Source organism: Podarcis liolepis (assembly GCF_965112155.1).
Source record: "Podarcis liolepis genome assembly, chromosome: 15".
NCBI lineage: Eukaryota > Metazoa > Chordata > Lepidosauria > Squamata > Lacertidae > Podarcis > Podarcis liolepis.
In genome coordinates this window covers 11,512,133-11,528,051 of record NC_139566.1, presented here as the reverse complement: position 1 = coordinate 11,528,051, position 15,919 = coordinate 11,512,133, and the positions used below count along the sequence as shown (strand labels likewise).

At 47.1% G+C, this 15,919-nt stretch overlaps 1 protein-coding gene across 4 annotated transcripts in view; it reads left to right on the top strand.

Annotated features, from left to right (window-relative positions):
• The first annotated feature begins 2,199 nt into the window (after positions 1-2,199).
• Positions 2,200-15,919, top strand: part of GON4L (gon-4 like) — a 41,483-nt gene continuing 27,763 nt past the window's right edge. For 2 of the 4 annotated variants that reach the window (XM_083477493.1, XM_083477494.1), the window contains exons 1-11: positions 2,211-2,594; positions 4,514-5,024; positions 6,173-6,313; positions 7,853-8,043; positions 8,615-8,689; positions 8,840-8,890; positions 10,143-10,193; positions 10,902-10,997; positions 12,195-12,314; positions 13,990-14,163; positions 15,600-15,792. In XM_083477493.1, coding sequence (XP_083333619.1) covers positions 2,259-2,594; positions 4,514-5,024; positions 6,173-6,313; positions 7,853-8,043; positions 8,615-8,689; positions 8,840-8,890; positions 10,143-10,193; positions 10,902-10,997; positions 12,195-12,314; positions 13,990-14,163; positions 15,600-15,792 — 1,939 coding nt within the window. In that variant the 5' untranslated portion in view covers positions 2,211-2,258. Of the gene's footprint in view, positions 2,595-4,513; positions 5,025-6,172; positions 6,314-7,852; positions 8,044-8,614; positions 8,690-8,839; positions 8,891-10,142; positions 10,194-10,901; positions 10,998-12,194; positions 12,315-13,989; positions 14,164-15,599; positions 15,793-15,919 lie in introns of all 4 variants that reach the window. The other 2 variants (XR_014519724.1, XM_083477495.1) reach the window with 2 other exon arrangements.

Genomic DNA, 15,919 nt, shown 5'->3' with positions numbered 1-15,919 from the left:
CACCCACCACTGGAATATGACCCTCAGAGGACTGGCCGACAGCAAATGAAGCCATCAGGCCAAAACAAGTTAGCCTCCTTTCCTATAATAATTACTGTAATAATGTATAAAATATTGTTTTATGCCCCGACCACATTGCTTCTGTCAACAGCCCCTAAACATAACCACTGCACAAGTACCGTATTTTTCGCTCTATAACACGCACCCGACCATAACACGCACGTAGTTTTTAGAGGAGGAAAATCCGTAGGCATGCCACCCGTAGGCATTCCCTCCATAACACGCACAGACATTTCCCCTTACTTTTTAGGAGGAAAAAAGTGAGTGTTATGGTGCAAAAAATACGGTAATTTTATGAAAAATTATTTCACTGACAGCAGTGTTGGTTTTAAGCAACTCTTTAACCTGCATATGGAAACTAGATTAGCTTTTACAATGTCATCCCTTCATTGTGCTGGATCTTGTTCAGGCTGTGGTTTGATATATACATCATCCACCTAAAGCACAATAGTTCCTTCAAAGAATCCTGGGAACTATAGAATCCCTGGCATCTGCAGGCAGTGTTGGGAAAGATTGCCATTGGAGACTCTTGAGAGGCGATTATCATTTTACAAAGTACTGAGTTATATAGTCTAAAATGGTCTGACTCAGTATAAGTGTGGGATATAGATGCAATTAATCATAATTGTAATACTGTATTAAGTGCAGTTTGCCTTGCAGTACAGCGGTGCTTGAAACACGGCAAAATTCTCTGTGTTCTCCCCACCGGCTCCAAAATTCAATATGCTACAGTTGTCTATGTTCTTTTGGGGGATGCATAATAATTAAAGTGTATCCTGAGTCATCCTTTTGCCTTAGGCTCGTTTATTGGGCCTTATTGTCATTGCAGATCATAGTGTTCAGCTGCAGTTTGGAAGCTCCTCTGAATTTCTGACCGCTTGTGAGGGGAGAGCATGCAAAATACACCTTTTCTAGTTGTAGTAAATCAAGGGGGGGGGATCAAATTCCAGGAGGTGGTAAATATGGCCCTCAGGACTTTCGCCAGGCCACCCCAGCCACCTGCTTCAGCAGCCCTGCTTTGCATGCCCAAATGTTTTTGCCTGGGTGGAATGTGCCCTTTAGGGTTGCCATATGTCTGGACACAGCTAGAGTACTGCAGTTGGCAGCAGTGTCCAGGTGGAAATTGCAAAATGTCTGGGAAAATCCGGATGCATGGCAACCCATGTTGGCAGTGTCGTTTTGGGCGATTGACCTTCGAAATAGCTCAAAAAGTAGCTTCATTTCTTTTTAGCAACTTTGGCCCATAAAAAAGCTCAGCAACTTTTATGTCTGGATTTTCACTTTTTGAAATATGGCAACCCTAGTCTGATCTCTAAAAATGCCTCATGCATGTCTCTATGGAGGATAGAGAAACATGAATGATTGCACAAGCTAACCTATTATACAAAGGGAAAATATGCAAGCTTCCTGCTGCCACATGCCAGTGGTGGGTGGTTCCAGAGACAAAAGTGGCTGGAGTTGTTAATGTAAATTTTCCCTTTTGTACAGTACACTAGTTTCTACCCACAACCCTCTCTTCTATACAGGGAAGAGACCTGATCAGAGTTTGAGGACACATTCCAACCAGGAAAAAACGCTCAAGGAGAGTATGAAACAGGACAGGTGAGGAGAACAGATAGGTGCACTTGGCCTGGGGAATGAGGTAATGTTGCAACAGCTGCTGCTCTTTAATTATAGTTTTACTGTAATGTGCGTCATTAAAATGAGCTGGGTTGAGCTTCTTTTAAAATAGTATCTGAAATAAAATCATAAAAACTTTTAAAAATTCTCTTTTTAAATTTCTGTTCTGTTTGTTGTGGTTTTTTTTAATGCTGTCTTACTCTACCTTCAGCTATGAATTATTTTTGTTGCTGAAAACAAGCCTGGATTTTTTTATTTTTATCTTTACTGAAGAGCAGTATAGAAATGTCTGAAACAGGAAACCATCAGATTTCCCCAAGGCTAAATGTCACCTTCTGTTTACTGGATTCTGGAAAATAAATAATGGTTAAAAATATTAACAGTAAAAACAATGACACCATTGTGACGTCACGCAACATTAAATCAGTCGAGTGTGACATCACGGGGCCGGCAAGACCGCCAGGTTCTCCTTTACGCTGATTATGCGTTCTCCCGCCCCCTGAAAGTCACGTGCCGGCAACTTCGCGCTCGAGACGAGCAAACATGGCGGTTCCTCGGGCGCCGTGGCCTCAACAAAGATGGCGGCGTTAGCCTCCCCGCCCTCCAGTCTGTTTATTTCATTCACATTTCTCCCCCTACTCCCACATATCAGGGGCGCTCCTCCCCTCGCACCCCCTTTCGCCATTTCAAAAACCGCGGCTCTACTTTCTGAACCTCAAACCAGTTTCCTCTCAGGGAAGGGCCAGGAAGAAACATGGCGGCGCAGGACTCGTCTGAGTCTGGGCATGCGCTGGGATGGTCCTTTCCGGTTGCGCCACTTCCTCTTCCGTTTTGAGGAAGCGGGGATCTGGATTGGAAAATGGCAAAGCGGCGGCTGCCCTGCGGGGCGGAGGACGCGGCGGAGGGAGAGCGCGGTCAGTCTGCGCGCTGGGCTGGAGGGGCGGGGAGGGAAGGGGCAGGCGGGGGGCCGGTGCTGAGGGGGCAGGAGAGGCCCAGTGGGCGGCGGAGGCAGAAGCCGCTGCCCCTCCCCGCCCACCTTCCCCTCCGGAGCCCAGGCTGGGCTTCCCTGGGGCGCCTCTCCGCCTCCCCTGCGGAGCTCTGCCCGTCCCCACACAGGGAGGCTGAGGCGAGGCCGCTTCTCCTGCAGGAGGGAAGGGGGCTGGAGAAAGGGAGGTGGGGGGCCGGCGGGGGAAAGGGGGCTGGTGCTGAGGCTGGGACTCCCATATAAGCTAAACAAGCTGTAACTTAGGGCTCCACTCTCTTGGGCGCCCCAAAAATGTTTGAAGGGGAAAAAACAACGATGTACATTTCCAAAATATAAGATAAAATACATAAAATAAAACCTACATACAGCAACAGTAGCAAATGGCTTTAGATACCTATTAGGTCCATAAATTATCATATAGCATATATTAAACACAAAAAACAGCGACAATTTGTTATTGACAGCTGGACATATAAAGGGCCCCATTACCTTCAGTAGCTTAGGGCCTCATCAAGCCTAAATCTAGCCCTGGCTGGGAGCTAGCATGAAGCAAGCAGCAGCCTCGCTCGGGTGCCTCAGAAACAAAGTTTTCAGGCGCTTTGGGTCTCCCTACCCATCTAGGGTAAATTATTGAGCTACTGTAGATTGTTGTACAAGTTACAGTGGACGCTCGGGTTGCGAACATGATCCGTGCAGGAGGCACATTCGCAATCTATAGTGCCGCGATTTGGTGCTTCTGCGCAAAGTGCAATTTAGTGTTTCTGCGCATGCATGAGCACCAAAACCCGGAAGTAACCCGTTCTGGTACTTCTGGGTTCGGTGTGGTGCACAACCCAAAAATGTGCAACCTGAAGTGTCTGTAACCCGAGGTATGACTGTATTGGGTTGTATGCAACCTTAGTCCTCAGAATCGCCTGAATGAAATTGATAGGCATGTCTAACTTAGGTCCATTAATTTCAATAGGTCCATTTGGAGTTGGATACAGCCTGCTGAGATAACATGTGAAAAACTCTGAATACATAAGAAGAGCCTGTTGCATCAGGCCACTTGCCTATCTCGTTCAGCATCCTGTTCTCAAAGAGGCTGACTAGATGACTGTGGGAAACCTGCAGGCTGGACATAAGCACAATAGTAGTCTGCCCACCTGCAATTCCCATAAACTGGTATTCAGAGGCATACTGCCTCTGACAGTGGAGGTAGAACTTAGCTGCTGTGGCTACTAGCTGCTGATAGCCTTGAATTTATCTAATCCTCTTTTAAAGCCATCCAGCTTGGTCGCTATCACTGCCTCCTCTGGGAGAGAGCTCCATTGTTCTATCTGTTTGGCCACTGTGAGAACAGGATTGGTGGGTGCCTCTGATGTTGCTGTGGTTAACAGCCAGCCTATCTGGCCAAAGTCACGGGAAGCCAGGGGGCCTGTTGCTCAGGAAGCAGCCCACCCTGACCTGGAAGTAAGTTGTCAGTTCTGGATTTAAAATGAGCCTTGAAGACCCATTTGTTTTAAAGTGCTTTTAGTTGATAACCTATGTACCTTGTGTTCTAGCTGGTTTTAAATTGCGTTATTAGTGGGCTTCATTAATTTTTGGGATTACTTGGCTTTCCAGATGGGGAATTGGAAGGCCAAAAGTTCCCCATGCTTCGTATATGCGGGGAATAGGAACTGTGTCTCTAGAAAAGCAGGGTGGCAGAAGCTCTTTCCCCTCAGGTGTAATAAGAACACATCCCAGTTTGCGATCAGGCTGCCATGTTTTGAACCAGAAAGATTTCCAAGCAGTCTTCAAGGGCAGCCTTGCATACAGTGCATTGCAGTAATCTAACCAATGAGTTCACACCTCTGTCTTTTGCAGAGTGACAACAGGAGAGCTGTAGCTCGGATGTCTCTCTCACCGAAGATGCTGCCATGCAAGAAGAGAAGAGCCATCACGGCAGATTCTGAGGAGCTGGAGGAGGAGGAGGATATGCAGCCTGTTCCAATGGAGACCCCTGCCTCAGGGGGGATCAAGCAGCTCTGTGGCCTGGTGCCGCAGGGGCAGGACAATGCTGCTTTGGCTGAAGGGAGAGGTCCCTACAGCCTGCCTGCCAACACGCCTGCCTGTTCATCTCCCCCTGCTTTGCCTGTGCCTCTGTCTTTCTTGGGAGACGCTGGCGGTGAAGCAGCGAAGAGCATTGTGCTTCCATCTAGAGACGCCATTCAGAAAGGCTGGCTGGAATTGTCTGAGGCCTCTTTGAGGGGTGGGAAGGTCCTGGCTAAGGCAGAGATGGATCTCTGCCCAGAGCGAGCCAGAGAGCTCCAGGACGCAAAGACCTCTCCGTCACTTGAGCTGCTTGTGGATAAGGAGCAGAAGCCCAAGTCAGAAGGTAAGCTAGTGGTGTGTGCTGAAGGGGAGAAAAACATGATGGGAATAATGCTGCGAGGTAGGTTAGGCTGCTGGGACGTGGGTGGCGCTGTGGGTTAAGCCACAGAGCCTAGGACTTGACGATCAGAAGGTTGGCGGTTCGAATCCCCGCGATGGGGTGAGCTCCCGTTGTTCGGTCCCTGCTCCTGCCAACCTAGCAGTTCGAAAGCACATCAAAGTGCAAGTAGATAAATTGGTACCGCTCTGGCGGGAAGGTAAACGGCGTTTCCGTGCCCTGCTCTGGTTCACCAGAAGCGGCTTAGTCATGCTGGCCACATGACCCGGAAGCTGTATGCCGGCTCCCTCGGCCAATAAAGCGAGATGAGCGCCGCAACCCCAGAGTCGGCCACCACTAGACCTAATGGTCGGGGGTCCCTTTACCTTTAGGTTAGGCTGAGGTCACCCAGTGAGCTTCATGGCCAAGTGGGGATTTGAACCCTTGTCCCCCAGGCCCTGGTTTGAAACTCTTTAATTGCTACACCATCAGTGGCTCAGTTAGGCATTAATTCAGGCTTCCTCAAACTTGGCCCTCCAGATGTTTTCGGCCTACAACTCCCGTGATCCCTAGCTAGCAGGATCAGTGGTCAGGGATAATAGGAATTGTGGTCTCAAAACATCTGGAGGGCTGAGTTTGAAGAAGCCTGTGATTAGTTTATGCCCCCAAATGTTCGTTGAGGCTGAATTAAGCTTGCCCTGTTAGAAATACAATGCGATTTCACCTGTTGTTTACAGCTAGCATAAGGACTGCAAAATCTTAGAGAAGCAGGGGTTTCCCTGTTACGGATGATCGGTGGCTAAGAAAAGCATCTAAGCAAAATTAAATGTTATAAAAGTAGAAGTGGAAAGGAAGAGCCCTAGTCGTTCAGAGGTTTCCGGCGAAATTGGTGACTTTGTTTTGTAACAGAATAAAAACACAGTTGATGAGACAACGACAATGGATGTTCCTGGTGCGATATAAATAGATGGTATTCATTTAAAACAGGATACTTGATATAGTATGTGATCAGACCTTATATGGTTTGAAGATGCCGGGTAATTAGAGTTTTTTATGTGAACGCACATATGCACAAGCAGTAGGTTTTCATGGCATTGTAGATCTCTTGTTTCCAGCTGCTACCATTTCTCTGAAGCCAGAGCCTGAATGGGACGTGGGGTATCCTCCCCTGAAAGCCCCAAAGACTGCACAGGGAGCCGAATTGCTCCAGGAAGTCAAGGAGGAAACTGAGGAGACAGGGCTGTTCATCCCAGTAGGTGAGTACTGCGTGCCCATAAAGTGAATAACAGAACAAAGGCATCTTCTTTGAAGTTCTGTCCTGTTTTTCAGGCACAGCAAGCAGATATTGAAGGCTGGGGGATCTGTAAGCCCTGATGAATAGCAGGGATGGGTGAACCTCTGCCCCCCACCCCCCACAATATACTGCTGGCCCCATCAACCCCAGTCAGCATGGCCAGTGGTCAGGGATGATGGGAGTCATAGCTGAGCATCAAATGGAGGGCCAGAGGTTCCCCGGCCCTGGCAGGCAGCTTCAGGCATCTGTTGTTGAACAGATGATTTATACATTTCTAGGCAAGTGCTGCTATTAAGTCATTCTTTCATAGTGATCATTTGCAGAAGTGACTCAGAACTGGGCTGCTTGATCACACCAAAAGCCCACCTGTTCCAGCATCCTGTTGCCACAGTGGCCAACAAATTGCCTCAACAGGGAGCGTGCAACAACCCCCCCTAGTGTGGAATAGTTAGCATTGAGCTTTGCTCCTCTCGGATTATCAAACTACAGTGGTACCTCGAGTTACATACGCTTCAAGTTACATACGCTTCAGGTTACATACGCTTCAGGTTTTTACCCAGGACAAAAATTAGAGGAGGGAATGTACAGTGGTACCTAAGTACTTAATTTGTTCCGGAAGTCCGTTCTTAACCTGAAACTGTTCTTAACCTGAAGCACCACTTTAGCTAATGGGGCCTCCTGCTGCCGCAGAGTTACAGACTCTGCTAACCCAGAAATAGTACCTCGGGTTAAGAACTTTGCTTCAGCATGAGAACAGAAACCGTGCTCCAGCGGCGCAGCGGCAGGCCCCATTAGCTAAAGTGCTGCTTCAGGTTTAGAACAGTTTCAGGTTAAGAAGGGACCTCCGGAACAAATTAAGTACTTAGGTACCACTGTACATTCCCTCCTCTGATTTTTGTCCTGGGTAAATTTGCAGGAACCATTATTAAAGCTAGTATTTTTAAGCACATGGAAGAACAAGCCATGTTGAGGAAGAATCAGCATGGTTTCTGCAATGAGAGGTCCTGCCTCACTACAGTATAGCCTTTTATAATTCTTGTGTGTGTCTCAATAAACACATGGACAGGGGGTGATCTGATAGACACGAGAGCTTGCACCCAGTGCTAGTCATACTCAGACCCATTGAAATTAATGGGCACGACTTACATCTATTAATTCCAAAGGAGCTGAGGTTCTGACCTCCTCCAGTTTATCCTTGCAACCTCCTTGCAAGACAGAGTAGACTTCATTTGATTTATTATATTTTTATCCTGCTTTCATTCACGTGAATCCCAAAGTGGCTTGCAAAAAATAAATAACAATAACATAATGGAACACAATAGAACATCACAAATACAGCATAAGTCATGTAGAACAATTAACAAATCACCAGTGAAACAATTTCAACACTGTTAAGGTTGCCTGGTGAACTTCCTGGCTGAGCCTGGAATCAGAGACAGCTGCTTATTGACTGCTGTGGTTTGATACTCTGCCTGCTCTTTCCCCTGTTTTTCCTGTCCAGAAGAGCGAGAAGGAGGGAAGAGAAAGCGGAGGAAAGCGACTAAACGGAAGCGGGACGGCAAATGCCAGGAGGAGGAGGAGGAAGGGCCCTTGGCTTGCGACCTCAAGCTGGATGACACGCTCGACCGGACTTTGGAAGACGGGGCGAAGCAGCACAACCTGACAGCTGTCAACGTGCGAAACATCCTCCATGTGAGTGTGAAGACTGTGGCAGCGGCGTGGATGGGGATGCAAACAAACCCCTTGTGATGGCACCGCTGATCTTGCTGATCACAGCCTTGAAAATGAGGCAGGGCTTTGCACGAGGTGGTTTCCCTTTCTCCCTTGGTTGCCTCCAGCATTAGTACTGGACCATGAGCTGCTCGGAGTGACTTTGTAGACATTACTTCTGTGCCCACTGCATTGGGAACCCATTGCTTTACAATGGTACCTCAGGTTACAGCTGCTTCAGGTTACATAGGCTTCAGGTTACAGACTCCGCTAACTCAGAAATAGTACCTCAGGTTAAGAACTTTGCTTCAGGATGAGAACAGAAATTGTGCTCCGGCGGTGCAGCGGCAGCGGGAGGCCCCATTAGCTAAAATGGTGCTTCAGGTTAAGAACAGTTTCAGATTAAGAACAGACCTCCGGAACGAATTAAGTATGTAACCAGAGGTACCACTGTATTGCCATGTTTGACTCAGCCCAGGTCATTCTGTCGATAAGACGCCGCCGTGGGTGGAGCAAACGGGAAAACTTTTTTTTTTGGTCTTTCCCACTCCAGGAAGTGATAACGAATGAGCATGTCGTCGCCATGATGAAAGCAGCCATCAGTGAGACGGAGGACATCCCCATGTTCGTAAGTTCCTCCCTCAGTAGGGAAGCTGGGGATCTGCTTCTCCCCTGGCCAAGAAGGGAAGTGTGCACTAGAAGGAAAAAGTCTGGTCAAATTTTGTACAATTTCTAATGCAACAATGGAAATTCTCTTTTTCTCTCTCCCTCCCTTTAGGAGCCAAAGATGACTCGCTCCAAGCTGAAGGAGGTGGTGGAGAAAGGAGTGGTGAGTTGGTATTTGGAAGCACTGCTGCCTCTGGCCGTGGAAGCAGAGCTTGTACATTGTGGCTCGTAGCCATTAATAGATGCCCTTATCCTCCATAACTTCGCCAAGTTCTCTTTTAAAGCCTTCCCTGTTGGTGGCCGTCCCTGCCTCCTCTGGGAGTGGGTTTCGTAGTTTAACTATATGCAGTGTGAAGAAGCCCTTTATTTTATCTCTCCTAAATACGATATATACGATACAATATCTTTATTGCCATTGTCCCATACACAACAATGAAATTGAAAAACTACATAAAACATTCAAAAACCCCTAAAAACTCTGAAACCCCATTTTAAAATACACTATACTATACTATAAAAACCCCTAAAAACTCTAAAACCCCATTTTAAAATACACTATACTATAAAATACACTATACTAAAAAATACACTATACTATAGAGACCCCTCATGTTGCGTTTAGAACCAGAATTGCATTTGCGTAGAAACTGTTTCTCAGGCGGCTAGTCCTAGTCTTTATAACCCAGTACCTTCTTCCAGAAGGCAGAAGCTGAAAGAGATCATTTCCGGGGTGCATACTATCTTGCGCTATCTCTGCCGCTTTTTTATGGCACCTGGCAGCATAGATTTGATCTAAGGTGGGAAGAGTGCACCCAATTATTCTCTCTGCAGTCTTTACAACCCTGGATAGCATTGTTTTTTCCCTGGCCGTGCAGCTCCCAAACCACACACACACAGACCATAAATCTTCCAACATTCAGCTTTGTCGGAGTTTGAGTGTTAAGAGAGAGGGTGAGAAACTTGCAGATTATCCCATCCCTGACTTCCATACGAGGCTCATGATAGTTGGAAGAGAATTGAGTGATTCTTGTCCCTTTGCCAGCAACTTCCCATGCCACTGGGATGCTTCCCCTCCACCCCCCCCCCAATATTACCTTGCCATGAAGTCCCATTTCTGCAGCTCACTTGAGTTGCAGGGTGTTTCTAGTTGTTGACCCCCTGAATCTCGACTGGCCCTAAGAGAGGCTATTGATTATTGGGAGGATATTGTAGCTGCATATCTTAATATTCTGTCCTCTCGTTCCTCGAACCTTTATTTATTCTAATGCATTTGATAAAAGTGAAGCCTCCAGAGAGGAGTGCAAGTTAGATGGATAGATGAAATGGGAAGTGGGGCAACAAGTAAATAAACTCATACATTTTCTTCCATTGGTGTTTTATGACAGAGGTGCTGTTAAATGGTTTTGTTTCCTCAGGTTATTCCAACGTGGAATATTTCTCCAATCAAAAAGGCAAATGAAATCAAGGTACTCTGTGGGCGCTTCTAATTAAATAACTTGGTGGCATTTTGTTTTCATGCTTCAGTTTCATGTTTTATTTTTTTTAAAGACCTTACTGGCAGATTTGTTACTCATTGTTGGAAGCAGGGAGTGGGGGGGGGGGGAAGGATTGGGACTTGGGGCTCTAGCTAGCTAAGTCCCGCTTAGAGTGCACACATTGAAATCAGTGGACTTAATCATACTGTTGAGTGCAATGGATTTACTCTTAAGTAGGGCTTAGCACTACACAGCCCTTGATGAACAGGTAGAATGGTCTCTAGGACCGTTCTTTTATTTCTTAACTCCTCTCTCCTACAAGTCATGAGGACTAGAATCTCCCTTTGTTTGTTTGTTTTTAAAAAGTTCTTAGGATTTTGCTGGAGCTTCCTGGTTTCCAGGTCTGAGGCCATGCGTGCTCTGATGGCAGCATGGTTTTGAGCATAGCTAACTGTGAGGGAGAAACAGAGTCACAGCGCTGTTGGTGTGTTGTTGTAAGACTATTGTGTGAACACACCCAAAGGTATAAGGGCCCATTTTCATCCTTATCAGTAACCATGAGCCTGCTCTGTGCTCAGCCTTCCTAGCTTTTCATTTTTGAAAATCGGCCGGCACCCCTAATTTGTTCCCTAAAACGTCCCTTTGTGGGTCTTGTTTCCTCCCCCTCCTCTTTGTATAACTTCAGTCTCCCTTTTGCAGCCCCCTCAGTTTGTGGATATTCCCCTCGAGGAAGACGATTCCTCTGATGAAGAGTACCAGCCGGAGGAGGAAGAGGAGGATGAGACAGCAGAGGAGGTATGAATAATAATAATAATAATAATAATAATAATAATAATATCCCCCTCCCATCTGACTGGGTTCCCACAGCCACTCTGGGCGGCTTCCAATACACTATAAAAACACAACCATATATAGATACATTTATAGATGTATAGTCCACAGTGTATGCACATTTAACTTATGTGCATTCAGCTTTATGCGTGTGGTGAAATAAAAATAAAAATAAATTAAAAGGGCGCAGGTTTCCAGGAAAAATAACTGGCAGTCCCACCCACTATTGAACCCAATGCATTTTGACCACATTCAGTTTTGGCTTTCGGCGTGATCCCTAGAATGTAACCTCCACGTTAGTTGTGGACTTGCTGTATCTGTGTATTGGCAAATTGGACTGCAGTGCTGTTGGCTGTTACAGTCTGTTTACACTGCTAGGCTTTCAGCTGGTGGGCTGGGCCAGTGTTGCTCAGCTTAAAGAGCCCTTCATGTCACTCATACACTTTGTGGCCCATCCTAAAGCAGAAGCACTATGATAACACTTTAAACGGCCATGGCTTCCCACAAAGAATTTTGGGAGCTGCAGCTTGTTAAGGATGCTGAGAGTCGTTAGGAGACCCCCCCTATTCCCCTCACAGACCCACAGTTCCCAGAGTGGTTTAACAATCAATCCCTCTTCCCAGGGAACTTTGGGCCCTAGTTATGACTGTACAAACCCGAATTGCAAGGGGATACTTGCATGATGGAATGCTCCGGCCCAATGCCACGCAATAGAACATTCCTGTAATCAGAATGCAGGTATGTCAGAGAGAAGGCTAGACCCTTCTCCTGGTCATATGACATCAGAGGATCGGTGTGTGAATGCTTGCTCAATTGTCAAAGTGACCCACAGAGAATTGGCTGCTTCTGGATCTCTCCCCCCCCCATTGGAAATAATTCCCTACCCCTGCCTTAGGTTTTTATTTTTTAAAATGTGCAGAGTGGGAGCCACCCCCAAGAAAGCACTGCTGCCAGTCCTTGTTAGCGATACATGCAGAGACTGAGGAGTGGAGCTTTGTCTGATGATGCAAGCCGCCTTGGAGGGGAACAATACGCACCTCATCTGTCACCTTTGGTGTCTGTTCAGTCTTTGGTGTGGTTTCCCAGTGCTAAAGGTGAACTGCAGAGAAGAGATTTGATCACTCCTTTCTCGTTTACTTTATGCTCCTCACTTTTGCACAGAGCTTGATGGAGAGTGATGTGGAAAGCACATCGTCATCGCCACGGGGAGCCAAGCGGTCTCGTTCAAGGCGATCCTCCGATATGATAGAGACTGACGAGGAGGCAGCTATGCCAGCGGAAGTAAGAAGGGCGCTATCTCTCTCTCTCCTAAGCGGACATTGGGGCTAGTCCAGGGGTCAGCAACCTGCGGCTCCGGAGCCGCATGTGGCTCTTTTACACCTTTGCCACGGCTCCGGGGCGGATACTAGCGAGGGGAGGAGGCGCATTGTGCGCCCCGACACTCCCCACTGTGGCGGGCGCTGTACTGGCTGTGACGTCGCATGGGGGCGGTGCGTGCGTTAGTCACACACCGTCCCGACATCACCTTCCCGCCCGCCCGCTACATTGTAAGGGGCATGTACGCTGGTCACTGCATTGAAAGGAGGCATGTACGCTGGTCACTGTTATGAAGGGGAGTGAAGAACACACACACAAAAAAGGTAACTTGTTAATTTAACGTTTATTTCTATGAGGAGGAGTAATTCTGAGGGGTCAAACAAAGAAATAATAAAAAAGTGACAAAAAAGTTATTTTTATAATGATGAGTTTTGCGGCTCCCAGTTTTTTTCCCTTCGGAAACGGGTCCAAGTGGCTCTTTTTGTCTTAAAGGTTGCAGACCCCTGAGCTAGTCAATTATCTGCAAGCATCGCATCTGTTGGAAGCCAGGACTTTAGCTACCTTATTTATGTTATAAAAATATTTAGGTCTTGCTATTCATTGGTTTACAGCAGTCATATGTCATAACTGTAGTCCATGTGCTGATAAACTCTGAGGCTGGATCACTGCAATGTGCTGCTCGTGGGACTACCCTTGGGCTTGGTTCAGAAGCTCCAGCAGGTGCAAAATGCAGTGGCCAGATTGCCAGCTACACGTGGCACCATTGTTAAAGCATCTGCACTGGCTGCCCATCTACTACTGAGCCAGGTGCAAGGTCCTTGCATAATAATACTAATAATACTAATAACACTAATAATAATTTATTAGTTATACCCCGCCCATTTGGCTGCGTTTCCCCAGCCACTCTGGGCAGCTTCCAATAGAATATTAAAATACAATAATCTATTAAACATTAAAAGCTTCCCTAAACAGGGCTGCCTTCAGGTGTCTTCCAAAAGTCTGGTAGTTGTTTTTCCTCTTTGACATCTGGTGGGAGGGCGTTCCACAGGGCGGGCGCCACTACCGAGAAGGCCCTCTGCCTGGTTCCCTGTAACTTGGCTTCTCGTAGCGAGGGAACCACCAGAAGGCCCTTGGCACTGGACCTCAGTGTCCGGGCAGAACAATGGGGGTGGAGTCGCTCCTTCAGGTATCCTGGACCGAGGCCGTTTAGGGCTTTAAAGGTCAGCACCAACACTTTGAATTGTGCTTGGAAACTTATTCATTTACATCTTAGCAGTGCTATTTTTCTAGAAAAAGAGGTGCCGGAACTCTTCCTGGAACACCTCCCTTGTTCCCTTATGATGACAATGGCGCCCTCATTTTCCAGCTGAAAAAAGCCTTGGGTCTAGGGTGCCTGAGGGACCCCTGGTACCCTTGTATATCCCATCTCAACTGCTGAAGTCATCTGAGCGATGGTGAGGCTCATTTGACAACGACAAGCGCCATCAGCCCAGTGTTGCAGCCAGGCTGTTTTCTCCTATGTTCTTAGGGCTTTGTTTTGTCTGTCCTTAATGCCCCACCAGAGGGGAGGGATGGCATGAAAGCTGTAGAAATCGAATGGGGTTAAACATGGCCCTCTTCCTTTGCTCTCTCTAACCAGGCGGAGAAAGCCTCCGCTGCCCCACTTCAGCGGCACATCAGTGCTGAAGTCGTCCCGATGGGCCCCCCGCCACCCCCCCAACCCAAGCAGAGCAAGGACAGCACCTTCATGGAGAAGCTCCACGCGGTGGATGAGGAGCTAGCCTCCAGCCCAGTGTGTATGGACGCCTTCCAGGTAATCTCAGGGGCTCTCTGGTTCCTCCAAAGAGTTCGCTTCCTTTCTGCAACACCTTGCTTGCTTTGGTTCTTGTGGGGAGAGTAAGAGTAAGAGCGAGTTGATCTAGTCAAAGTCCACCCCACCCCATCCATTTGTGTTTCTTATTTTCATTCGTTTGGGGTCTTTGTGGACTGGATTGGGACAGCAGGGTAAGTTTCAGGCTAGGAATGCACCAGAGTTCAGATGCCCTGATCAGCTGTGGAGCTCAACTGGGTGGTGATGTCTCTTGGCTTAGCTTGCCTCGCAGAGGCATTGTGAAGATGGAATAGGGTAGAACCTCCAATTCTGAGTTCTCCCCATTTTCTTTTTTCCTTTTCTTTTTTAATCTACCATATTGGCTCGAATATAAGCCGCACCTGCAAATAAGCCGCACCTTTAAAATTCAAGGGAGGAAAAGGAAAAAAGACAATGTCTGAATATAAGCCGCCCCCTTAAAATTCCGCAAGCACCCACACCCGTAAATGGCAAATGTAGATGAAAATCCTACAGCGATATCGTAAAAGCCAGTTTTTGTAAGGTTGCAAATTTAAGCAGCACTTTAACTTTTCAGTTGGAATTTGGAAAAAAAAAAGTATGGCTTATATTTGGGCCAATATGGTATTTTCTTTTTATTTTTTGTTTAAAAAAGCTTGATATTTGAAGTTTATGTCTGTATACTGTTTTTTAAAAATTCTTTCAAGCATATATATACAGTGGTGCCTCGCAAGACGAAATTAATCCGTTCCGCAAGTCTCTTCATCTTGCGGTTTTTTCGTCTTGCGAAGCACGGCTATTAGCGGCTTAGCGGCTTTAAGAAAAAGGAAACAAACTCGCAAGAACTCGCAAGACGTTTCATCTTGCGAAGCAAGCCCATAGGGAAATTCGTCTTGCGGAACGACTCAAAAAACGGAAAACTTTTGTCTTGTGAGTTTTTCGTCTTGCGAGGCATTTGTCTTGCGAGTTACCACTCTGTGTGTGTGTGTGTGTGTGTGTGTGTGTGTATATATGTATATATATATATATATATATATGGATAGGGCGGAACCTCCATATATGCCTTCCCTTATTCCTTGGAGCAAGGTGCAGTGTGTTTGTGCAATATATTGTTGAATGTGGACTGATGATGTGCTGTCCTAGTAGTTCCTACCCAGTCAGTCTTCCTGTTTATTCTATTGAATTTATCTTCTGTGTCCCCTCTAAGGAGTTCAAGATGCTCCTTTAGTTCTCATAACAGACCGTGACGGGCCTTAGTGGCCTTGCATGGCTGTGGGGAGGATTTGAACCTGAGTCTTTCCCCCTCCTGTCACCTGAGATTCCGGCCTCTTCACCACAAAGGCTCTTCTCTGCCCCATGATGCTGGAGAATCTGTCAGAGCTGCTCAGAGCCCTTCCTCCTTTCCTCCGTTTCCTCTCCAGCCTCTGGAGGACAGCTTGATCGCCTTGCGCACCCGATCGAAGAGGCCCCTGAAGGACGTGCCCCTCGGCCAGTTGGAAGCTGAGCTCCGTGCCCCAGACATCACCCCGGACATGTATGACCCCAACACAGCAGACGACGAGGAGTGGAAGACGTGGCTGGGTGGCCTCATGAACGACGATGTGGGAAATGAAGGCATGTTCCATTTACTTGGGGTGGGTGGGTGGGACACTAGATTTGACCTGTGTTTTTGTGGGAGGAGCAGTATCTTGAAAATACCATATTTTCCCGTGTATAAGACTAGGTTTTCCCCCTTAAAAAT